This window comes from Ornithodoros turicata, chromosome 5, assembly GCF_037126465.1.
Source record: "Ornithodoros turicata isolate Travis chromosome 5, ASM3712646v1, whole genome shotgun sequence".
NCBI lineage: Eukaryota > Metazoa > Arthropoda > Arachnida > Ixodida > Argasidae > Ornithodoros > Ornithodoros turicata.
In genome coordinates, this window is record NC_088205.1 from 36,179,784 (window position 1) to 36,205,911 (window position 26,128).

The following is a 26,128-nucleotide window of genomic DNA, read 5'->3' on the forward strand; positions in this document are numbered from 1 at the left end:
ACACGCGTAGAATCACAAACTGTTCTGCCGATTGACATCACCGAAACACGGAACACAAGAGGACGGACGCGGACGCCGTGCCGACCGATGCGAGCTATTTCGAAACTATGCTGAAACGGCCGCCGGGACGCTGCACACACATGCGCGCGTACAAAATGCGATTTCAAAACCTTGTCGACCAATCGGAGCGCGCACACAGTCTGGGCCAATGGGCTTGCAACGTTGTAGATTGGCGCAGTGGTACATACTCTACAGCCGCATCCTCGGTTACCTGAGGGGGACTGACTTTACGGCGAACTGCTCCGGCACCCCAGACACGGCGGTGCCCGCTTTCCCGCGCCACGAAAAGGTTATAATTTCAAACGGACCAATGAGAGGTCGCATACCAGGGGAGCGGCCGCAGGAGCCAATGGGATGCTCTCGGTAGAGAACTCGCGCTTCGACGTAAAAATTTTGACGTTTCATGACGTTTGATGACGCGAAAGGCTCGCGGCGCCTCACGGCCTCACGGCCTCACTTTAGACTTTAGTCTGCAAAGGAACTCGCGAGTTTCATACCCTTGGCGAAACCGCGAAACTGAGGTCCCCTACCAACAGCTGTTGGCAAGTGGGTGACCACGAGTTAAGATGTCTGTTGGATGCAGCGGTATGCTCTTCTTGGGCTTGGCTCGCCGCTTCTGCCGCTCGTACAGTACGAATAAGGTATGCGAACTTCATTTTCACAGAATGCTTTCATAAGAATCGGTCAGGTCAAGCGGGCACGCAACGGTTGCCTGCTAAATATGGATCTGAGCGTGAATGAAAACCCCTGTTTCAAAATGTGCTATGTATTAATGACCGGGCTCTCTGGCATCTTTGGTTGTCAAATTATCATTGCGGGAATGCTCGCATGCAAGGGAAACTAGTGATGCCTATGGCATCTCCAATTTCACTTGTCCAGCAACTTCTCGTTTACACCAAGAAATTCGCTGGAAAGGATAAGGCTTTCTGGACTTCTCTCCCATGTCTGTGCGCGTCTTGTTGGTGGAACTGGGCCGTTTAGCTAATCCCTGCTTATTAAAGGCAGGGTTGCCAGATTGGGCTATAAACCGCCAAATTGGGCTACTTTCTGTGACAGTTGGCGGGATGTTTTTCATCTTGGCTATTTGGCTACTTTTGGGCTATACCAACGTTTCACGCCATGCGCTCGGACGACAGCACGCGACCACACGACGACTGTCACCCCGGTCACCCTCGTTTCTGCATTTGTGTCCCGGCACATAATAATGCACTGCCGTCTGTCGAGACTGAATAAAGTAACGATCCTTTGCGCTCCCAGGTCTGACGTGTTAATGGGCAGCAGAATAGATATGAGCAGATACGAAGACACATATCGGAATCCTTTTTCCGAATTCGGTAATCCTGTGGCGGACACAGGTGGTGATACTGCAACGCAGCTTTTGTTCGTGTACAATCAGAATTTCGAAGTTCACAGGAACCAAGTCCTGCGACTTTATTCTTCTTCTGAACTTGCTGAGTTTGAATAAGTTGTGCGAACTGGAGAGAGTACGTATAGTGCCTTGTGCTCGCTGATGTTCCATTATTAAAAGCCCCAAAACTAATGCCATTGGAATATCAAAAGCTAACCATGTACATGTCTGTGCACAGTTTAGTAACTACGGCGCACATATAAACGGTTGCTCCAAGTAAAAATTTGCCGGGTCCGTGGCAACGCGAGTTGCTAACTTCAAGGTCAGGTTCCCAGCTTCACGTTATAGCAACTCACAATGTGGCAAGCATGGGAGCACCTGCGCAAAGCTGCCGCTTGTATGTGGGACCTGTACTTGATATCATGCTGCCTCCGGCTTGGAGTAGTTGAAAGTGACCTTTCACAAGTAAACAGAAAACGGTTGAGAGCATTAAATAGTTTAATTAGCGGAATACGAGACTTTCGTGCAGTAGGCTGCACTTCTTCAGGTTCTTCAGGTCATTAAACTATTTAATGCTCTCAACCGTTTTCTGTTTACTTGTGAATCGTTATCGCCAGAAACTTGCACATTGTTTTTTCACGTTCTACAAAGTGACCTTTATTTACATAAGCAATAAAGTTATAAGATATACGTGGTGCATCATATCTGATTCAACACATATTGTGGTTCTTATACACGCCGTTTGTTCCACTTTAGAAAACCGGAAGAATACATTTTCTAGTGACTTAACACAACACACATTTAACACATTTAATATGAGACTTTAGTCTCCTATGCAGGAGACTTCATCAGTCCGCGGCATGGGACGTTGCTGAAAAGACTTTATGCCATTAGAATCCTACCTGAATAAGTTTACAAGCGAACTTGTGTATCCATAATCCAGGAGAAGTTGCATGCCTCTATCTTATGCTGTATATTTTCCCTGTTTTGTGAACAGAGTAACGAAAACACTTTTGGCTATTTTTTCTTTTATGCGTTGGCGTGAGTTGTCTATATTTGGGCTATTTTCTGAATCAGTTTTGGTGGGAGACCAGTTTGGCATCTGGCAACCCTGATTAAAGAGAAACATTACCCGTCTCACTTCAGGATAGCTTGCAACGTAGGGGACCTAGTTTCTACTAGTTCTAGGCCCTAATGCACATACCAGAGATAAACTGATGTTCTGAGGCTGGAACAACATAGAAGGGACAGATACAAACAAAGCCTCAAATTGCCTAAGAAATCAACGATGTGTTAGCTTAGCTCAATTGGTAGAGCCCTGGACTGGCAATCCAGAAGATGTGGGTTCGATCCCTACAGCTGGCTAACCTTTTCAGTGACTTTCATCTTTCATCGTTGATTTCTTAGGCAATTTGAGGCTTTGTTTGTATCTGTCCCTTCTATGTTGTTCCAGCCTCAGAACATCAGTTTATCTCTTGTTCAACAGGTGCCGCTTGCGTCGATTTCCGTCGTATGAATGTGTGTATGAGTGAGCAAAAATGTAAGAGTGAAAGGAGGGTGAGTGAGAGTGAGTGGCTGGTTTATCGTCCCTTCAGATGACGCACCCCGAAAGTCACTGGGGAGGCGTGTTAGCTTAGCTCAATTGGTAGAGCCCTGGACCGGCAATCCAGAAGATGTGGGTTCGATCCCTACAGCTGGCTAACCTTTTCAGTGACTTTCATCGCACATACCATGTCGTGACGGTAAAGCTGATGGGTGATGAAATGATGTGATGATGCAAAACATTCACAACTTTTTCTGGCAGGTACAAACGTCAACAAATTCAAGCAACAAAAACACTGCTACAGGAAGACATATATAGCAACAGTGCATCCAGCAACAGTACTCTCTGTAATCCCATCCCCCTTGCACTTTCTTGAGAGATTCAGGTCTGATGAACAGCCTGTGAACTCAGTCGTGAAATCTCATTCTTCTTCTGTGATTCATCTCATCATTCCTTCACCGTTTGTTAGTCATCTTTTTTTTCTGTCATCTTTGTCATTAATCTACCTCATCCTTCTTTGATCATCTGTTAGCTTTTCGTTATTTCCCCAAATTCTTTTTCTTTATTTCTTATTTTCTTAATTTTCTTCCTTTAATTCTTTCTTATTCCTTCCTATTTCTTTCTTTCCTTAATTCTTATCTTTTCTTTTTATTTATTTATTATTATTTCTTATTTCTGGAATAGCAAGCCGACGTCCCGTTTGGCTGACCTTTCCCCGTTTTTTTTTCCTTTTCGTCTAATAAATATATCCCCCCCCCCCTAATGCCACTAAAAAAAATGAAAAAAACGTTGCAACAGGCCCCCCAAAAAATATCTGCACGAATTGCCAAAAACGCAGCAGATATGTGTGCCCCCCCTCCAAACCAATGAGACCCCCTTTTCCAATTTAAACGTCCTGGGATAATCCCTATTCTATTTTATGTACAGTTAAACCTCTTTCTCATGAAATTGAAAATGACCACATTTTAGTTCGCTAAACAGAGCTATTCATTAAATAGACCCTGTCGAGCAAAAATGGCAGAAGCAGAGACCCGTACAGCCCATTCTAGGCTATGGCGTTTTGTCATAAGGCTGGCATAAAAAAATACGAAAGGTACTCTTATTCTTGAATATCACGGAAGTTTTATTGAGCTCAAACATAATTGCTGTACTTACAGTGTCATTCAGGGGTGTACAAAAAAGTAATTTTTGTCTGTACCATCCTTTCTGACTTTGCAAGCACAGAACGGTCCCAACTTTTGGATCACAATGTCCCTTTTCTTTTCACCCTTGGTCATCCCTGGTTATCCTTGGTTATCGGCATCGAACCTTTGGCGTTGAACCTTTTGTCTTTGGACTGCACTAATCTAAAACAACCACAGGAAATAGATCGAAAGACAAGTGACACTGGAGCGGCTGCATGGTTTGCATAGCACAAGTGATGGGATGGACAGGATCAATTGCGATTCCATCATTCTACGGGACAACAGCAATAAATCCACTGAGAACGCATTATGACGTGGACGTTACTGCTCTCTACCTCACATGGGGTGCGGCATTTGCGGTGCTGCAACAGAGAGCTTTGGGCTTCTTGTGCCTACAGGTTTTGTTAAATAGAGCACGCCGAATGAAGATCTTTGGTTAAATTGAGCGCAGAAATGCATTGGCCTCCATGGGGAAGTGTCTACGTGCAACAGAAATAATATGTTAAAGAAAGGAATTGGTAAAATCGACATTCGCTATATCAAGGTTCAACCGTATAACGTGAGGCCACCATCATAGCAGCTGCTTCGATATGTTCCGACGATGCGCCTTCTTTGGTGAGCAAAGTGAAACAGGCCCCTCTTACAGCCACTTCATTTGGAATATTTGTTATAAGAACAAACACAACTCGGAGTATTGTTTGCTTTGTGTGGTGTTACAAACAGGCAGCATGCAACATTTCATCCTGTAGGTGCGTGGAAACAAAACGCTAAAAAATAGCGTTTGCGAATTGCACCACAGTGAGCATGATGACAGTTACAGCCACAATGTTGATGGCCACGGTCACAACCAAAACCAATGAGAAAGGCAATTCTGTTGGTGTCTTAAATGTTCCTATGTGGTGGGTCTTGCAAAGTCAGCTTCTAAAAAGAAGTATTTCTCTTTAAATACTTCTTTTATTCACTTGCGAGTGCTAGACTTCTCCCATTTCTTGCCCGTTAAAGACAGCTTCTGTTCAATCAAACGGAACTTCACCAATGCTGTAACAGTCACTTTCCAAGCAGTGAATTCTCTTCTTGCAACAGGCATTGGATGGCTTTCCTGAGCATGTGAAGGTAGTGGAAGTGGGAGCTAGAGATGGACTTCAAAATGAAAAGGTAATACAGTGACATTGTCGTTGCTGGTTATCAGCATTCATTGTTTGCAGACAATTGTAGCGACACAGACCAAGATTGAGTTTATCAACCGCCTGTCAAGTGCAGGCCTCCCAGTGGTGGAAGCCACAAGCTTTGTGTCACCCAAGTGGGTACCACAAGTAGGTGCTTCTTTTCTTCAATTTTTCTGGTGCTTTTTAATGCTTCCCACAAGACTTGGATTCAGGGACCATATGTGCACCATCCCATGATTGCAGAAGGTGCTCTGTTGCCTTCCCACACCATGGGGTTGCCTCAAAGGAACGTGCGTAGCTTTGGCAGTCAGACAGAAGAACCCTGTCAATTTCTGACACGTTAGGCTGCAAGCAATGTGTTCTAGCCTCTAAATATTGTACAGAATGTGCTTTTCATTGAAACATACCATTGTATTAAAACTGAATCTGTGTCCTAGATGGCGGACAGCAGCCAAGTGATGCGTGGGATTCAGAAGCAGAAGGGAGTGAGCTATCCTGTGCTTGTGCCCAACATGAAAGGATTCCAAGCAGCAGTGAGTTAGCCTTGGAATCTTGGATTGACCTCGCACCATGCTGAATATTGTGCTGCTGTTAGCAAGGCTGACATTCCATGATTATTTGTTTCTGGAAAATACTTTGTCGCTATAGTATGGTTGCTCAGTATTGCTGGTCTACCTGTTACAATCAACCCTCAGTTTTAAATTCTTTGAACTGGTGCACATCCCATATAGAGAGGGATAAAGTGGAAACAATGTGCAGTACATTCTTGATGACAGCATATATTCCTCCGGCAAGAGTTCTTCTTGTGTCACAAAAGCTACCACACACAGAAGTCGGTTATAATCTGAAATACGAGGTGTACTTGTCCAAAAAGCTACACCATAGCAGTGTCTTAACATCTGACACAGATTCTCTATTGTACTGGACCTCTGTGCAGACACAACAAAAGATATGAGTAGATGCTGAGGCTGTCAATATGGGGCATATGTAAGGAGAGACTGAAACTCTTATTTACTGCTTAATTGAAGTTTGACACACATCTACTTCATGAACTACCGCAATTGATTTCCAAGTGTGCTCCTGTAACCCACTTGGCTTAAACAGGTACTGTTGGTGTACGAATATCCCACGTCTGGTTAGTCACTCATCATCATCAGTATCACTGCCTATTTCGTGGCGCGAGGGGTTTCTCCTTTGTCACAAAATAAAATCGTTTACTTGTCTCATGCCTGACAAAGAAGACGGTGGTTGTCTGGTTTGGTTCTTCAAACGACTGGTCCACTGCGTACTTCCGTTCTGCTAACAAAGGTTATGGGCCCAGAACGGAACCTCAACGCCTAATGTCATAGGGTTGACATATCTTCCTGCAGCAAGATGAGTGATGGGCATCATGGAACTCCGCTCACCGCCCTTGAACGATTGGATTCGAGCAACTACTCAACCTGCAGGTACAGGATGATGATTTACCTCAAGACGAAAGGCATCTGGACAGCCATAGAAAGTTCTCCTCCAGCGGCAGACGCCGAAAGAGCAACATGGGAGAAGAACGACAGAGATGCGCTCAACGCCATTGTACAGACGCTTTCGAGTTCTCAGACGGGTTACATCATTAACCAAGCGACTGCAAAGGGTGCCTGGGAGTAGTTGGAACAAGTAAACAGAGGCAGAGTCCTAGAAAAGAGGATAAACCTGAAGCGTGAGCTCAATGCTGTCAAATGGAAAGAGGGCGAAAGTGCGACAGATTACATGCAGAGAGTGGAGTACCTCGGTGAACAGCTGCGATCTCTCGGGGATGTCGCAGAATTAGCAGCCATTGCGATTCAAGGACTTCCAAAAGCTTATTACGGAGTGGCCCGCAGTTTCGATATTTGCGCTATGGGTGACATTACTCCAGACAAGGTGAGGTATGTGCTCATAAGGGAAGAAGAAAGAATCAAACAGCAAGGTTCTAGCGAAGAAGCTGCATGCAAGGCAAATGTTGAAAAGATCAACAGGAAAGGTGTTGATGAAAAGGGACGCTTCAGATGCTATCGATGTGGTAAGCCAGGTCATATTGCAAGACATTGTTGGACTTCGAATTGTACCGGAACACGTTCTCATGCTTCGAACAATGAGAGACGTGAGGGCAAAGTTTTTCCAAAACATGGCAAGGAGCGTCGCCAGGCAAGTTTTGTTGTGCACAGTGATGTTGTTGATGGAGAACGCAAGAATACGCATGAGGATTTTGCCTTCGGAGCTATTTTTACTCCTGGCGAGTCAAACAACTGGTGGTCAATAGACTCTGGTGCAAGTAGTCATATGACAGGCCAGAGAAATCCATGAAGAAGACCGAGAGACACGGACACAGAAGACGTACAGACGAGACTCAGTACTCAGTTCTCAGTACAGTAGGTTCTCTCTGAGAACCTACGTGTGTCGTCTTCTGTGTCCGTGTCTCTCGGTCTTCTTCATGGATCTATACCAGCTAGCCTGCACCCTTTCCCTTGTTTCTTTAGTGCCAGAGAAATATCATGATGGATTACACGGAGCAGACAGATAATCATGTTACGCTCGCTGATGGAACCAGCATCACATCGAAAGGTACAGGAACAGTTTTATTCCGCACGACGGATGAAGCACCGGTTCGGAAGTTGGCAGCAAAGGATGTTCTACATGTGCCGGGCATGGTAGACAACCTTATATCTGTTTCCAAGCTCACTGACGCCGGTATGAGGGTACTATTTTCTGGGGATGACTGCAAGGTTTTCTCCGGAAAGTGCCTCGTCATGTCGGGACTGAAAGAAGGTGGTATTTACAACCTGTGTGCAGAAGTTTCGACTCCTATCGAAAAAGCTAACATTGTCCAACCCGAACAGATACTCTTATGGCATCAACGCATGGCACACGTTAATTTCGAAACCCTTCAAAGCATGTCAAATCAACAAGTCATCAGGGGGATTCCACGACTTGGCATTGGGTACCCTGAAGCATGCGACCAACGCCTACAGGGCAAGCAACCACGATTGCCATTTAAGAGGATATATGAGGCACCACGGAACATATTATTAGAGCTCCTTCGCGTCGATTTGTGTGGACCTTTCCCAGCAACTTCTTTTGGAGGTAGCAGGTATCTGATGGTCGTAGTTGACGACTGTAGTCGGAAAGTCGCACCGTATTTCCTTCAGTATAAAGACGACGCTGTGGACGAAATGATGGATTTCATAAAGAGAGCGGAAACTCAAATAGGATTATGCGTTAAGCGAATTCGAACCGACAACGGAAGGGAGTTTGTCAATGACTGTCTGGATGACTACCTGACATCATCAGGCATCATAGGCATCATACATGAGAAGACAGCCCCATTCTCTCCAGCTCAAAACGGTGTAGCAGAGAGGATGAACCGAACTCTGGTAGAGACTGCAAGGACACTACTCGTCGAAGCTGCTCTTCCAGCCGAATTTTGGGCAGAGGCTATAAATACAGCGGCCTACATCAGGAATCGTTCCAGTAGCAAAGCTGTTAACGGCGGCATCCCGGAAGAATTTTTTATGAAATGAAAGCAAAGCGTATCTTACTTCGAGGTATTTGGATGTGTGGCTTATACTTGGGTGCCTCCAAGAAACAGAACCAAGTTGACTCCTAGGGGTCAACCCGCAATTTTCATTGGCTACCGCGACGATCGAAAGGCATATAGATTTTACGACTCTGAACGGAAAAAATTGTTGTTTAGTCGACACGCAAAGTTTCAAGAGGACAGACAGGGTTGCGAACTGCTGAAATCTCCGCAAAATGACTCGCTCCTCACGCACATTACTTACTTAAGTCACGAGGCTTCCGAGGACGTCGACTCTGTCTCCCGAGATGAAAAGGACCATTCCGCGGACGAAACTGAAAGCTGCAAGCACCAGTAGTTGAACCACGGAAATCTACACGGGAAAGGAAGATCCCCCAAAGAATACAAATAGATCCATCGCAAAAGAGCTACTGTAAATTGGTCGAGGCAGATCTTCAAGAACGTTGTAGTTATGACGAAGCAATTGCCTCACCGCAGCGATGAGAATGGAAGCAGGCTATGGAAGAGGAACTTTCTTCACTGCATAAAATGGGCACTTGGACTCTTGTGAAGAGAGAACTGGGCAGGGATGGGCAGTATTTAAATACATTGTATTTAAAATAGTATTTAAAATATAAATACCTGTATTTAAAATACGTATTTAAATACAGGCAAGAAACGAGTTCATTAGCTGGTTTTGAGTCGTCGTCGGTTCTTGTCCCGTTACCGTCCTGTCTAGACCCCCCTCTCTGCTCCTGAGGCTCAAGGAGACGTTTCCGTTCAATGGAAAGTCTGTCCACGCAAGATGCTGAAATAATCACACTGCATCACGGAAAAATAAGTAAATATGTTGGCATCGTGTGCAGCAGAGATGCATCCACAAGCGGCTCCATTTATTATATAATTTAAAAGAATAATGTGCCTGGACGGCTCAAAGTATTTACAGAAGTAGTTACAGTATTTAAATACTGTCTTAATGTATTTATATTTTGTATTTAATTACTTTCATCATAAAGTATTTATAGGCAGTATTTAAATACATGAAAACATGCAGTATTTTGTATTTATATTTAAATACCCGAAAAGTGTATTTATGCCCATCCCTGGAACCGGGTATGAAAGTAGTCAAGTCCAAATGGGTCTTTCGCATAAAAAGAGGGCCCACTGGCACGGTTGAAAAATATAAAGCACGCGTCGTGGCAGTGGGCAGCTCACAAGTTCACGGGATCGACTATTTTGAGACTTTTTCTCCAGTGGTGAAGTTAACCAGCTTGCGTCTACTTCTTGCACTCGCAATTGAAGAGGGGATGTTTATGCGACAACTGGACGTAAAGACTGCCTATCTTCACAGAAAATTGGACGAAGTGGTGTACATGGAACAACCCACTGGAAACCATGAAAATGAGTTGGTTTGCAAGTTGAACAAATCAGTCTATGGACTGAAACAGTCAGGAAGAACTTGGTATAAGACATTGGACGCAAGTCTGCTTAAACAAGGCTATAAACGGTTGGAGTCAGACAGGTGTGTGTACCTTCTCCGAAGAGGAAATGTGAAAGTCATTCTAAGTGTTTACGTTGATGACATGATCGTGTTCGCAAACACGCAGCAAGCATTGCAGGACGCCATTGATGAACTTGCAAAAAATGTTGACCTAGAAGACCTGGGTGAACCCAAGTATATACTAGGCATAGAAGTTCACCAAGACAAAAAGGCAAAGACGCTGACACTCAGTCAAAGAAAACAGATATATATAGATGACATACTCAAGGAGTTCCACATGGAAGAGTGTAAACCGGTGAAAACACCAATGGACGTTTCAAACTGGAAAGCTCTACTACAGAACGAAGCGCAGGATGACAAAAAGGAAACACTGGAGAACAAAGAGAAACTACTTCTAAGAAAAGAGAGTCTTATGGGCCATCTTAAGTACCTGGTTCAAGGAACTAGACCTGACATTGCTTTTGCAACGAATTTCTTGAGCCAATTCAATAACTGTTTTTCGGAAGTGCATTGGAACTTGGCGAAGCGGATACTGCGATACCTGAAAGGAACACGAGACGCTGGCCTTACGTACTCAGTTCGTGCAGACAACCTGATCGGGTACTCCGGTGCTAGCTGGAATGAGCAAAATGAAAGCAAATCCAGTAGCGGTTACGTGTTTGTTTTCTCGGGGGGAGCCATTAGCTGGAGGTCGTGCAAACAGAAACTCATGGCTTTGTCAACATGTGAAGCAGAGTATGTGGCTCTTGTGGAAACCATGCGAGAAGGAAAATGGCTCAACATGTTCTTACATGAACTCGGTCTGGGAAAATACAGCTCTGGAGGACTAAAGCTCAACTGTGATAATCAGTCAGCTATCAAACTCATAGAAAACCCAGTTCATCATCAGCGGTCAAAACATATTGCCTTGAAGTATCTCTACGCATGCAACGAAGTAGAGAACAAGGAATTCTTGGTTCAGTATATCCCGACGGACAAGATGATCGCAGATACACTAACCAAGCCAGTCTCTCACGCACAGAACGTCGTGTGCACAACTGGTTTTGGACTCTCTCGGTTAAATGATTAACCGAGGCGTCGGGGTGTTTTGTTGGTGTACGAATATCCCGCGTCTGGTTAATCACTCATCATCATCAGTATCACTGCCTATTTCGTGGCACAAGGGGATTTTCCTTTGTCACAAAATAAAATCGTTTACTTGTCTCATGCCTGACAAAGAAGACGGTGGTTGCCTGGTTTGGTTCTTCGAACGACTGGTTTACTGCGTACTTCCGTTCTGCTAACAGGTACTATAACAGAGGTGCAGACTATTTTGTTATGGCCTACTGCATGGAGTACCATACCGAAAGATTTGTGTGCAGGCGATTATGTGGTTAGCTTTTTGTGAATTCCATCTACAATAAGTACCGAAGATTAGATTGCAAAACATATTTGTTTGGGAGAGATTAAATAAGTTGCAAAATGTATCATGGACATTTTTCCCATTATTTTTATCAAATTAATGTTTATTTCCTCAGATAGTTACTACCTTGACATTTTCTCATTTAGCCCTGCTCTAATTTTCATGCCTAAATTTCACTTTCATGAGCACAATAATGCTGATCACACAGTCATTCAAGTGCAAAGCTAATGGAAATCTGGCATTGGCTTCCCACCAAGATGCAAGACATTAGATTGACATTCAGATCAAAATACCTTCTTCTGCATCACCATGGTATACCACCCTTGTTTCTATAATTAAGCATGAAAAGCTGATGATTGAGCATGAAGCCATGACAGAAAGAGACTCGATTTCTGAGAGGGACCGGAAATACTCCTCTAATGCATTACTGGTCGGCTGGGTCATGATTATTTGATGCGCTACAAATCAAATAGGTCTAGGTAGTATTCACGTGGAGCAATTATGTTGGTAATGTTGCTTCCTCTCAAACTTGAGATGGATCGCATCCTTAGATTGTGCCAGCCCTACGGTACTACGTACAAGTTTATGTTGAAAGCAGCGGCATCGTTACTAAGAGTGTCAGAAACCTCTATTCTATTCCTGATATATTTTGCGGCAGTAGAGAACCATGAGGAATAGAAGGTGACATAATAATAAAATAGTACCGAGGGTTTCATGTTGCGAGACAGTTATGACTATGGGCACGTCGTCCGCAGTGGTCGATGAAAGAAGGGGATGAAAGCACTTGCTGCACCTCCCTAGCAGACGATTGTCCATACGACTGCTCAGCACAAGAATACATGTGGGAAGCGTACACATACCAAGTTTTGGCATCAGAACCAATGTCATGACCATGAAGCACTGCAGCAAGATAATGGTTTGAGTGTGGGTATTCTGCACAGAAGAGAAGCATACACAGCCGAACTGTCCTTACAAAACTGGTCGAAAGCTTAAAGGGGCACTAAAGGACAGAAATTTCCCTTTGCAATGTGAGAGGGGCCTTACCTTGAAAGCAGGTACAAAAGGAATGGGATTCATGATTTTGTATTTGTATTTAAAGTTTATTGTTGCTTAAGATTTTGTATCTGCTTCCAATCACTTGTGCGATCAGATAAATGTTTTTATTAAACGCGAAGGAAACCACAATTTACTCTTTCCTCTCCTTCTCCCGATGTACAACATGGCAGTGTTGAATCATCATGGAGAATCATTTGCAGAGACCAATGGGAAGAACCAGGTAGTTCGTAACAATCCAATGGTGGACAAAATAGCCAAATACACACAGACAACAGAACGCACAGTGCAAAAGCTAACTGGCAGCTGAGTCATTCCACATGAAGCAATCCAGTTGTGTGGCTCAACCACCACAGATCTTGTTCAATTTCTTTTTTACTGGTTGACACCGCAGAGAAAGCCACACTCACAAAATATTTTCGCCAACTTCGGAGGCATTTTCACGTCAGGTGGCGCTAAACATCTGGGATTCACCTAAAAGTGAGGTGCCTTTGAAGGCTCCTCCTCGGGAAATGGTTGTCTGTAAACGTCAGAGTGGTCATAAAAGATTGCTCTTTCATTCTGTATAAAGAAACTCTCATGCTGATGCGTCTTTCATACCATACTATAGACCTAGAAATCCACGTTTTCGCAGTATGTTTGCTTTTGTTTTTTTTCTGGCTCACTGCCTGCACTTAGGGATATAAAACTTGGCAAACGTGGAGCTGGTCACTTTGTGAACATGTGAATAAAAAATTATTTCTCAGGATATAAAAAAAAAACTGAAAAACAATTTTGTGAAATATGCAAAATTTGATAAATTACCTGTATTGCTAGCCGAAAATATCTATGAGGTCAACGCGATATGGGCATTCTGTCACTAATAAAATGATTGTGAATGTGTCACTTGAACATATAAAAAATTGGGAGTGTCCTTTTTCCTTGTTTTTTAGCAATGATTTTTTGAAAGTTACACAGTTGCTATAGGAGAGCACCCTGCTGGTATATAATGTTGCCCCACTAAAATGAATAAATATGTATACAGTGGCACCAGATTATAAATACGCTTCATTTGAGTGACATTATTAGATGTACAATAAGGAGTGACAGCGTGCAGTTAGGAAGAACAAAAAGTAAACGTGATTACATTACGATAGTAAAGTAATCGCATTTGAAGACATTTCGATGACTGGAGCACCTAAGGTTCCTTCGCTCTGACGTTGAACACTTTGAGTGGAGTAGGTCCGTCAGACGGACCTTTACTTTTCTTGGGGAAAGGGGCTCGAAGCAATGAAAATCATGTGTGCCTGGAATAGCTTTGGCCATTTCGTATTGTGTTTTCAACGCAATCTGCTCCTGTGACACAACAGTACAAAGCACCAGCATTGGCAATATGTCTTGTAAGTATTCTTTAGCCCACAGGAAAAGGTCCCGAAAAGCTGAAGTTTGCTGTTCGAATGGTCTCTGAAGGCTAGCCTTTGCCGCAAGTCGCTTCACCGTACCTCCAATTCCGTGACACAAGTCCTTTTTCGTGCGATGTACTGAAGTTCCATGTCGCTGGAAAACCGAAATGATCTTCGTGAAAGTACAAGTTTATAAAGCTCTTCTTATTTTTTGTATTGTAAAGCAGCAGCATCGGAAAAATAATGCAACTGGGCCGTTCCAGCCGTAACCAGCCAGCGGTGTAGCTCGACAGTTCTTAGATTTCGCTGAAAAAAATTTTTATGCATTCCCTTAAGGGTGTGGATGTAGGATATGAGCTTTCTTTCTCAAGATCTTGTTTTCTTGAACATTCAGGGCGCTCCGAACCTGACTGAAAAAGCGTTTTTTTCCCCGCATGTCCTTGTGACACATACAGACTACATTTGTACACTTTCTTTGCGTGGTGTTAGAGGGGAAGGGTCCATCTTACTGAAGGGCATATGGAACGAGAACAAATCTGGTACGTGGTGAGAGCTCAAAAAAGGAGCGCGTTTTGGGCCAAGTTTACAAATAATTTTCGGCAAGTTAGCATTATCCTGAGAGCCTGAGATTATTTATGCTCATAAACTACTGTATCTAGATTACCTTTATGGCATAAAAATATGAAGCTGATTTGTGTTCATTGTTTAACTAAGCGATAGAGAATATCGACCATTCGTAAAAAATGTCACTTTTGAGATAGTGCTTTCACATACCTGAGGTCGTCTAGGAAGTGAAAGCAGTCGTGCAATTTGTAGAACGGATCCTCTCCTGTAACGTCTTGAAAATCTACAGGTGTATTTTTTGTTAAATGAAAACACACAATTTGTCGTCACCATGCTCCGTTGCAGCTCACTCGTTAGTTGAGGTCATTCAGGAAGTAAAAAGTGATGCCTTTGTGACCCTCTCCTGTAAAAAGAAACCCTCTCCTTTACCACTTCGAAAATCTACAGGTGTATTTGTTATTATGTGGGAAAAGATTCGTCAGCACATTCATATCCCGTCTGTAAGGTACCATTATCACACTTTGAACGAATTTTGCCTTCTACTGTTCTGCCAAGTTCTAACGAGTACTCAGAGTCGCTGCTTCGTAACAGCTTTGTTGTTGTTTCTGGTTGTTTTCACATATCTGAAGTCATCTAGGAAATGAAAAAAATCACACCATTACAAGAACAGACCTTCTCCTATAACTAGGGTTTCTCGTTTTTGGCAGATATGTTTTCCGAAATTCGTCGAAAAAAAAAAAGAAACACAGATTTTGCGGTCAACTAGAAACAGCGGTTTTTGGCGATAACTTTTCTGATGTTGCCACCCACTGCGAAAATCGGCAAACAAAAAAAAAAAAAAAAAAAAAAAAACAAAGCCACTGCGCATTTGAACACCTTTATTACTTGAGAACCAATAGCCCTTTACAACTTGAACTTGTTATAAAAGACCGTCATGTATATGTTCAACGACTCGCAAGACATGGCACATCACTCTTTTCTGTGAAATACACTTAGATTTGAGAACCCCAGCTCAACGTTGGCGCTTGACACGGGCAGGGATAACACTATATGACCCCCTACCTCGGTCTTTCTGGCATGGTGCAATATCTGGACCTTCTCCCAAAAGCAGCCTTTTGAAATGTCACAAGAAGCTTCCTCTCCCTTGTTTACTCCCACTAGCAGCAAACAATGTCGTAGAACCCCCGTTGTCACCCTCTGACGCAGGTCATTTCATGTGATGTTGCTTAGAGGCTATGTTCGTACCACCCCAGTTAGCACATTCTTTGTATCTCCGATTGCCCTCGAAAACCACAGCTCAGTGATTGTATTCTGAGACCGGTCAGGCCAAATTGCTGAGCCCAGTGACGGTTATTCGGTTTTGCCGAAGGCACGAAAAATTTCTCGCCAGTTTTCGGTAAATACCGAGAACCGGAAACCCTACCTATAACTAGGGTTCCGGGTTTTCGGAGTTTATTTCTGGGCTTTACCGGAGGATGTTTTTCGGAGTTTATTGGCTTTTCAAAAAACTGAGTTTTTCGGAGTGTATGATTTACAGCTCAGTTAATATCCGAAATTTGGAGAAAACTTTACGACGCACGCACAGTTGTGCAGCGAAAACGCAGTTGTCACATCTATTGCTTCAACACTAAAGAGAAACAAGCTTAACAATACATTTCGTGCGACACACACTGAGGTGTTCCGCAATTCCAAATGCACCCTTTCCGTGTGCAGTGCTCACTGTTATGCTGCAGTACTTGCATACGACAACCTCTGCATCGAGATCGCGGAACGATGTGAACCCCTCGAAATCAGGGTACTCTTTGACGTAGTCACAGGGCAGCTTTCGCTTGCGTCCCATCTTGTCGGTAGCACTGCAACTAGTTGCCCTTCCAAAAAGACCACTCCGTATGACCTCGGTTCCATGCTTATTTTAGTGCTTAGGTCACAGGTAGGACAAGGAAATCGGGAAACAGACTAGGGAAAAACCCAGGCGGCGAATCCTCAAGTGTTCGCGAGGACTGCCGAAGAAGACGCTAGGTTACGGAAACCATTACTATGGTTGCGGTGGGGCCGGTATCCGAGGTCAGAAGAAACCCAGGACACAAAACGAGGCCAATAACAATAACCCTGTTATCAGAAAAAAAACATCTACCAAACGGAGTTTTTCAGATTAATCCGAATTGCTTAAAATTATACCGGAGTGCGTTTTTCGAATTTTTTCGGATAAATCCGAAAACCCGGAACCCTACCTATAACATATTAAGAATCTGCTGGCGTATTTTTTCCTAAATGGGAAAAAAATTTCGTCACCGCGTTCACATCCTGCTCTGTGAGGTATCATTATTATCATCACTGTTTTCTCCAGATATTACTGCGCCAGCTGATGATAACTATTTGCTCAGAGCAGGGTGTCGGACCGAACCGGAACCGAAAACCGGAACCGAAAACCGAAAAAAAACGCTATTTTGGTGCGGAACGGAACGGAACGGAAACCGTATACATTTTTTTTGCTCAGGAAGGAAACCGAAAAATATATTTAACGGTTTTCGGTCCAAGAAAAACTTTGCCGGTTTGGACTACGGATAGGCGAATGAAACAGAAGTCATGTCATGGATACTATACGAGGGTTACGGTGGAATGTATGTCGGTATACTATGACCCTTAGGCTCCCTTTGTAATGGTTTATCGTTTGCGCACGCACACAGACTTAGAGGTACATGTGACTCTCTAGCAATGTGCCGTAGTGTTCGTTTTAATTTGATCCCCGCAAACTCTCCTCAACTAAACAGCGACCCAAGGGGGCTGCATAACAGCTTCTTTATCGGTAATATCGCGCAACGCGTTCCTTGTTTGAGAGCAGCTAAGTTGAATACATTTACGTATACGCGAGGGCAAGCCCGTGCGAAGTGACAACTCTTTTGTGGACAGGACACGGAGAAAATAAAACGGAGCTGTCGAGCGCGTTTGTGAGTGAAGGTGTTCCTCGATTTGTGTCCTACTCGTGCGGTGGTGCTTGCTGGCTAGACAGTAGCAACAGACATTCGGATGGGACGCGATCGCTCCAACCCAGCAAGAAAGTACTTTATGTATGACATCACGACAAACAAGTCCGTTTGTAGCATGCACTTCAAGAAAGGAGAAAGCCCATTTGAACAGACAGTAACCTACAGGAACCAGGAGCTACCTATTTCACAGCTGTCTATTAATATTAAATACCATGTATGTGGAATAAACGGGTTTACATTTTGTAACATTGATTCTTTTTTTTTTTTTTTTTTTTTGTGGGGATGAATATTCCCAGCAGAAGCAGAACCGGTTAAAAACCGGTATAAACCGTTATTTTTTTGCTCCGGAGCAGAACCGGTACCGGATCGTTTATGATGTAACCAGAACGAAAACCGGAACGAAAAACGTTTCGGTTCGACACCCTGGCTCAGAGTGTGTCAGAACACAACGTAACAGTCTTTGGAACCCATTTATTATGGTCTTGTAGGCATATGGGGACTTTACATGTGAGAGGAGGATTTTCCCTCATTTCCCTCTCCCAAATTCACTACCAAAGGTACCATTTTGGGGGGGGGGACACCCAGGTCCCCCTTTGGCTATGCCAGTGGCATGCACTGTATAAGTAGTGTCATGAATCAGACAATCAGGAAAGACGACAAAGCTGTTACGAAGCAGTGGTTGCGAGTACTCGTGGTAGAGCTTGGAGAAGAGTAGAAGGCGAACTTCCTTCAAAGGGTGATGATGGTACCTTACAGGTGGGATGTGAATGCACTGACGATTTTTTTGTTGCTTAAAAGATATACATGCATACTTTCCAAGTTTTCTGGAGAGAGAGTCTTTCACAAAAGCACTTTTTTTTTTTACTTCCTAGATGACCTCAACTCTTGAATGAGCTGCAGCTGAGTATGGTGGAAATTTTTATTTCTCACTTAAGAAAAAAAATACACCTGTAGATTTTAAAAATGGAAAAGGAGAGGGTCTCTTTCCATAGGAGAGGATCATAAAGGCATCACTTTTTACTTACGACCTAAACGGCCTGAACTATCGAGTGAGCTGCAGCAGGGTATGATGACAAAAAAATCTTTTCTTTTTTTTTTTCTCGTTTAACAAAACCTGTATTACCTGTAGATTTTCAATATGTTATAGGAGAGGATCTGTTCTACAAACAACACGATTTCTTTCACTTCCTAGACGGCCTCAGGCATGTGAGAACGCTATCTCAAAAGTGACATTTTTTACTAATGGTCAATATTCTCGATTGCTTAGTTAAACAATGAACGCTGTTGCCTGCGAGGTGTTCCAGTGGAAAGATTGCGGGGAAATTTGTGCAAGAAACGTGTAGTTTTTGGAAAGGTCAAGCCGCACGATAGCTTTATCCTGAGGAAGTCCAGCTCTTAGTAGTTTCAGGTAAACAGACTGGGACGAGCTTATGAAATGATGCCTCTTGAGGGCTTGCAGTGCATGCAGAAGATTGTGGCAAAATTCTTCACTTGGTACAACAAATGCTTGAACTGATGCGCAGTCACCAGACACCCATTGCTGTAATGTCATAGAGTACAAGAACTCCGACATTCGCTGCAGCCTTTCATTCAACTCGTTCTGGACAGCTGGCAACTCCTGGCAGTCAGTACATAGAAAGAGCGGCTTAGCCCGTCACCGGATGCAGTCTACCTAGCTGGATTACGCCTCTGGTGTCTTTACTGCGTCAATTTGTTGCCACCACATACTGATATTTACCTCAGAGAAGTTCGAGGGACACCTCAAACATGACGTATGAGATGGAATATTGATTTGCTAAGTGGCTGCTATAAGTGCTGAAAACGGGCATGTGGAACGGAAAAGTAACGTGAAATGCTAACAAATTAAAAGAAATCGTTGCTAAAAACAAAAAAAAGTGCCCTCCCAATTTTTTTTTAATATGTTGTAGTGGACACATTCACCATCATTTTAGCGTTAACAGAATGCTCGTATCGTGTTGACCACATCGACTTTTTCAGCTAACAATGCAGGTAATTTATGAACTTCTACATATTTCACAATTTTCAACTTATCTTTTTTCTTTTATGACCTGAGGAATAAGTTTTTTTGTTTTGTTTTTTGTTTTTCATATGTTCAAGTGCCCAGCTCAATGTCTGCAAAGTTTTTTATCCCTGTGTGCAGGCAGTGAGCCAGAAAACAAATAGCAAACATACAGCGAAAACGTGGATTTCTAGGTCTATAGAATGGTATGAAAGACGCATCAGCATGAGAGTTTCTTTATGCAGAATGAAAGAGCAATCTTTTACGACCACTCTGTAGTTCGCAGACATAAAATACCTTTAGCCATTTTTCGAGGAGAAGCCTTCCAACGCACCCCACTTTTAGGTCAACCTCAGATGTTTAGCACCACCTAACATGAAAGTGTCTTTGAATTTGGTGAAAATATTTTGTGAGCGTTGGTTTATCTACAGTGCTAACCAGTAAAAAAAAATCAAGATCCGTGGTGGTTCAGCCATGCGATTGGATCGCTTTGTGTGGAATGACCCAGCTAAGAGTTTAATTCACAACACAAGAAGCTTGAATACATCTACATGAGTAATATAAATGGAAACCGGTATGAATATCACGTGCCACATTCCACTGCATTCTTTTCTTTTACCCTCTATCTCTCTTTTGAGAGTTTAGTTCTTCTCTCTTTTAGCAGTTGTAGTGTCTTGTTGTGTTTGGTTGTTTGTGTGTTTGCCTGCTTTGTTCACCATAGACGAATGGGAGAATGCCGAGCATAGTCATACATCTTGCAAAGGACACCAGGGGGAAAATGCAAATTACAGTTTCCTTCGTGCCTAAATTATGAACAACACCATGGATAAATTCCATTCCTTTGCATTGCTCTCGAGGTAACAGCACCTTATAAATGGCATAATCAAGTGGTTGTAACAACAGTGTAATAGTGGATTTTTGCACCCTTCATTGCACGTATGTTGTACGTGAAAGGTTCATTTATGAAAGCAGTTGTGTAGGTGGAGGCTGGAGCCCAGGAGATAGCAGTCTTTGGAGCTGCCTCGGAGACATTCAGTCGGTGAGTGACAAATGCGGTGACGACCAGCAATTGACTCGTGGCATTCACTAGGAAAAACATCAATTGTGGAATTGAGGAAAGTCTGGCAGCATTTGGTCCTGTGGTGGAAGCAGCCAAGGCAAAGGGGATACGGGTACGAGGCTACGTATCCTGCGTGGTGGGATGCCCCTACGAGGGCAGCGTGGCACCTCGTGCAGTGGCAAAGGTGGCTGCCCATCTGTACAGGGCTGGCTGCTATGAGATCTCACTGGGGGATACTGTGGGAGTAGGTACACCAGGAACAGTACGCCCCATGCTGCAAGAGGTAATGCGGGAAGTACCCGTGACTGCCCTGGCAGTGCACTGTCACGATACGTATGGCCAGGCCTTGGCAAACATCCTGACAGCATTAGAGATGGGTGTGGCCACCGTGGACAGCTCAGCGGCAGGTCTTGGAGGCTGCCCTTATGCCCGAGGCGCTTCAGGCAATGTTGCCACTGAGGACGTCCTCTACATGCTTCATGGCATGGGCATTCCCACGGTGTGTTTGCATTGTTTAAGTTTGCGCCATTAGCAAAAGGTATTATTCCACCTTAATAATGTGAAGCTTAGGGTTAATCTGGAAACAAGTGTGCCATTTTAGTAATAACCTTGTAGTCACCACTGTCCCACACCATTTTATTGTCACCTTTAAAAGTAGAACATTTGTGCACTTTTAAAACCATCTGTGCAAGTAAAAAAAAAAAGCTGTATGGTTTCTGTCAACTAGCAAATGCATTAGGGACGAATGGCTTTTTTTGTTTCCCCGCAGGGTGTGGACTTGCATAAGGTGATAGCTGCAGGTAACTTCATATGTGAAGCCCTCAACCGCCCAAATGGCTCGAAGGTGGCGCAAGCAACAAGCCGCCTGTAGGACCAAGATTCTGCCTTTCTGCGAGACAATCACTGTTTAAATTATATGTTACTGTGCCCCCCTCTGCTAGGACATTTGTTTACATTATAGGTTCTTACTCTGAAGATATTTCTGCTGAGTAGATGTCTATCTTCCCATCAGTATTTCAACAAAATTGGTATGGAATAAAATGAGGTAGTCAGAGTCAATCTCACTCTTTTTGATTACCAGTCAAGTGCATGAACTGTTACTGTAAAACCCTTTTTTTTCGCGCCCCTAATTGTTCGCGAATCGGGGGCATGGACCATGTTCGCGACCACTAAATTTCGCGAATTGTGGGTGAGTCACTCAAACCGGATTCCGGAGGTCGCGTCCGTTGTCCCTTATTGTGAAAAGAAATTCTTTGGGACTCTGACCCAGAAGCGCAGCCTTCCCATTATTCCTCCGTGGAGCCAAGTGCTTTACGCCACCTGGATAATTCCATGTGGCTCACATTTGACAGCCGACAGCTGGCCTGTACACATCTCAGATGAGCCTGTACCGGTGGTTTAAGCCAACAAACGTGGGTGTCTCCCTCCCGGACCCTGAGTCCTATGCAACGCTGTCTGACCAGGAAGCCTGCGCATCAGCCAACAGCAATGTCGTGCTACATATCTTCAGCGAGACGGAAAAGAAACCAAGCGACGGAAACCCTACGGGACGTACGACGAGGGAACGCGGGCCAAGATCAATTCACAAATGGAAATTTTCGCGCGCCCGTTAAATTCGCGAAAATTTGGGATTCGCGAAAATAAAGGGTTTTACAGTATGCCACACCCACAAGACTTCCTGAAGACTTACCAAGGGCCTTGTTCAGACAAGTGTTGGTTTTGGAGTCCCGCCTTTGACTGTTTCTTAAATTATTTATTTTTTACAATTCCCCGCTTTCATTGTTCTTGAAGTGATGAAGGCTTAAGGGGACAGTTTGAAGCTATTTTGAAATTACAGTTGTGTTCTGCAGTGAGATCCAAAACTGTCTTCTGGGCTTGTTGGTACAATGCTCCTTTATACAAAGCACACGACACACACAAAGAAAGGACACACAACACGAAGCACTACTTGCAAGAGGCTTCAATTCACATTTCTGGTGCCTCAAATAGCTCAAGATATTCTTTCTTGTCAGATAATGTTGTCGTAAGCATGCCGTTGGTAATGTTGCCTGAGAAGGAGAGGAAATATCTTGAGCTATTTAATGCTACAGAAACGTGAATTAAAGCTTGTTGCAAGTAGCGCTTCTGTGTATGTCGTGTTTCAGCACTTTTAAAGTGCGTTGTGTTTTAAAGTGTAACATTTTGATGCCACATGCAAAGTAAGTTTAATACTGCAGGAACCTCATGGTTCTGGAGATTAACGAGAAAAACTAAGTTCATGTCCACATTGAGTTTAGGTTTTAGGCTGCCGTAAGCATGGGCAGCTGCACGTGGATGTCACAAGCGTGTGGCATTGAGATAAATATGATAGAGGGTTATGTATTTAGTGGCTTTGACACTTTGCAGAACAAAAGCTGGGAGCTCCTGGAAGTGATAGCACAACGACGAAACTCTCTTGCCACCTGGAATGTTCACCTGTTGCACAATGACTCTGAGCATCATAAGAAAGTATGTGACAGCATTATCTTTTTTTTTTTTCTCAAATATCATTTGTGTCAGGATTGACGGGCATTTGTTGCTGTTTTGTTACTGTCGATCAAGTTTTAATTCTCTTTACATTAACTTGAATCCATAAAACAGCTGATGCATGTGAAACTACGGCATAAAATGGTATTACAGGGTTTCAGATTGCCCCAAGTCATGCGTGATAAATGTAAAAGATAATTACGTGCATCAATGTCAACCTGCAAAAGTTTAACAGCAACAGGGGTGATAGACACGTAGAAAATTGGCACTGCAGATACCAAAACAGGTCCACCTGTAAGATCACGGGAGGCATCTCTGCTGATGAGGCAGCTATGGGAAAGGTCACATGCTTGCAAGAACCAATAGGGATAACCAAAGCACTCTCTCTTCTGGCAACAGAGCCCGGTGCCAACTTGGACTAAATAAGGAGTGCTTAAAGGGGCACTAAAATGCAAAAACAAGTTCACTTCAAATTACATTACACGCTATGTTAATTTCGTACTTGTTATCATAATTCAAGACTTTGATTCCGTTACGAAGCTACAACCAAAATTATACCGAACTCTTTCTTGCTTCGGCAGCTAAGCAGTGAACGACACTTCAGCTCGTGCATCGGTGTTTTTAGTCCATGCTGCGCGTGCCATGCCATGGAGCAGTCCCGGTGAAAAACATAGTGCGCGTTGCGAAACGGACTGGCGTCGCTGTCCGAAGGACGTGAAGATGTCAGTGGAACATTCGCGAGAATTGTTGTGGGCTACAATTCAGTGAATCGGCATTGAAAAATTCAGCAGTGCGCATCATGCCGCGCATATACGAACACTACGACCGGACCCAGTCCAAATCCACAAGCCCACGATACATATGCGCGCGCTTCTCCTGCTGTCTCATTAGATGCCGCCAACCTTTGCCTCCTGGGGATCCCATTCGTTGCCGCCAAAGACGGTTCTGTTTTCATCGCGTTTTTCTTCTAAACGGTAGCGTTCTGTGAACTCACTTTGTTTGAATTATACTAATTGAAACACAGACTTTCATTTGAGAACACGTTGTATTTGCATTTTAGTGCCCCTTTAATGCCCCCTCCCATTCTTTGCTACATGGATATCATTGGTGTAGATGGAGCCAGGATGTTGTCACCCTCAGTCAATCGCCACAGACTATTTCAAACAAAGGCTTCCTATAGCTACCGGTTGCTGACCATGTGGCTGATGAAAGCTTGTCTTTGTGGCTATGGCTGCTGTTGGACCCTTATTTGAGGCGTTGCACTACATCATGTCAGAGGCATCGGAAGTCCTTCACGGCAAGCCCTAACCTAACCTAACCTAACCCAACCCAACCTAGAGGAGAGCACTACGGTGCATGGTTCTAGATTGAGAAGTGCGGCGAATACGAAAATGGGAGCCATTGATGCGCTTAGTAGAAATGACTCGTCCAGGCAATCCGATGACTGTGGAGGTTGTACTGCAGATAGGGCCGTCTCGCGTTCTTGATTACTTTGAGGCGAAAAAGAAATTGACATTAGAACAGCACAAACTGAAATACTTGATGCTTTCATTAAATGCGGTAAGACAAACTTATAGAAGTAAGGGAGCGGTGGCGTGTTTCTTTATTTTTTATTTTTGTTCGCTTCAAAAGTACCATGATTTCGACTTCAAAGAGTGTCATTATTGCTGCACTAAAAAAGTCTCTCTCGAGTGTTCTGGCCATGGCTCAGGCAAAAACAGCCAGATATGCCACACGAGTCATCAGTGTATCAGCGAACTGCTAGGACTCCTCGCCGCAAGATAAGAGCTTCCCTTTCTAGCCACGAATGCTTCCCTGCATTGATCAAGGGTTCAACTACAGTTCAACGGTATCACTAGGGTTCCTGGTCTTCGGTATTTACCGAAAAGCACCGCTAAACGTACGGCGGTAAATTTTGTACAAGCTTGGTGGAAATAATTATTCACCGATTGTCGTCGAAATGTCGACTTCAAATGTCTTGATTTCATTTCCTGTCCCTTCGCTCTGAACCGGTTGGCAGCGGACAGTGGACATGAGGTCGTTCTTGAAAGAACAGATATTTCGTCTTTAGCTTCTCAAGGGTCTTAATGTCACCAATAGTCAGGATCCGGGCCAGTTACAAATAGATCGGCATAATGAAAATATGTCTGTTTGGTCAGGAAGTGCTTCAGGTAGAGCCTAGAGATCATGGAGTGTACCAGTGCGAACTATTCGCCTATTCCACAAACACTGAAAACTAGGACACTGACCGAATGAAAGATTTGCCTTCCACAGGAAAGCTCCGACGCTAATTCCTTAGAGTGAAAAGAACGGTGTGTGATGTCACCTGCATCGCTAACATATACCTCACAAACGTATCAACCCCTGGTTTTAACAGTTGTAATGAATTGTAATGAAAAAAAAGAAAAAACCACAAGGACATCAAGTGTTGGTTCACTGTATGCATGGGAAACTCCCGTCACGTTCCCCGCCGGTTTCCACCGGGTGTCTTCACGTTTCAAAATATTACCACCGAAACACACCAATTCCTGGTGAACAAAATAGCCACCGATTTCTCCCACCAAATCTCTGAAAAATTAAGCACCGAAAACCGGGAACCCCAAGTATCACGTAGGATAATTGGGGGGATAATACCTATTCGGGTGAATTTTGTCTTCTGCTTTTTAAACTGATGTTCATTTTCATTCTGCGGTAACAAAGCTGAAAGCGAATCGGTCTCGGATGAGACCTACGGATGAAAGATGGGGTGGTGCGACCCTCAGAGCGAAAGTTCAGGGGGAGGTGACTGCCCCCACCTTCAGACCCCCCTGCATCACGTCGA

At 43.8% G+C, this 26,128-nt stretch overlaps 1 protein-coding gene and 1 non-coding gene across 2 annotated transcripts; both read left to right on the forward strand.

The window, feature by feature from the left end:
* The first annotated feature begins 487 nt into the window (after nucleotides 1-487).
* LOC135394358 (hydroxymethylglutaryl-CoA lyase, mitochondrial-like) lies at nucleotides 488-21,861 on the forward strand. The gene is made up of 7 exons (XM_064625073.1): nucleotides 488-701; nucleotides 5,219-5,290; nucleotides 5,341-5,448; nucleotides 5,739-5,834; nucleotides 20,723-20,781; nucleotides 20,833-21,301; nucleotides 21,572-21,861. Exons 1-7 carry the CDS (start codon nucleotides 627-629, stop codon nucleotides 21,671-21,673), a joined length of 981 nt encoding a protein of 326 aa, XP_064481143.1. The 5' UTR covers nucleotides 488-626; the 3' UTR covers nucleotides 21,674-21,861.
* Nucleotides 2,701-2,773, forward strand: Trnaa-ggc (transfer RNA alanine (anticodon GGC)). The gene has a single exon. It is a non-coding gene; the product is annotated as a tRNA-Ala (tRNA).
* Nucleotides 21,862-26,128: the final 4,267 nt, after the last annotated feature.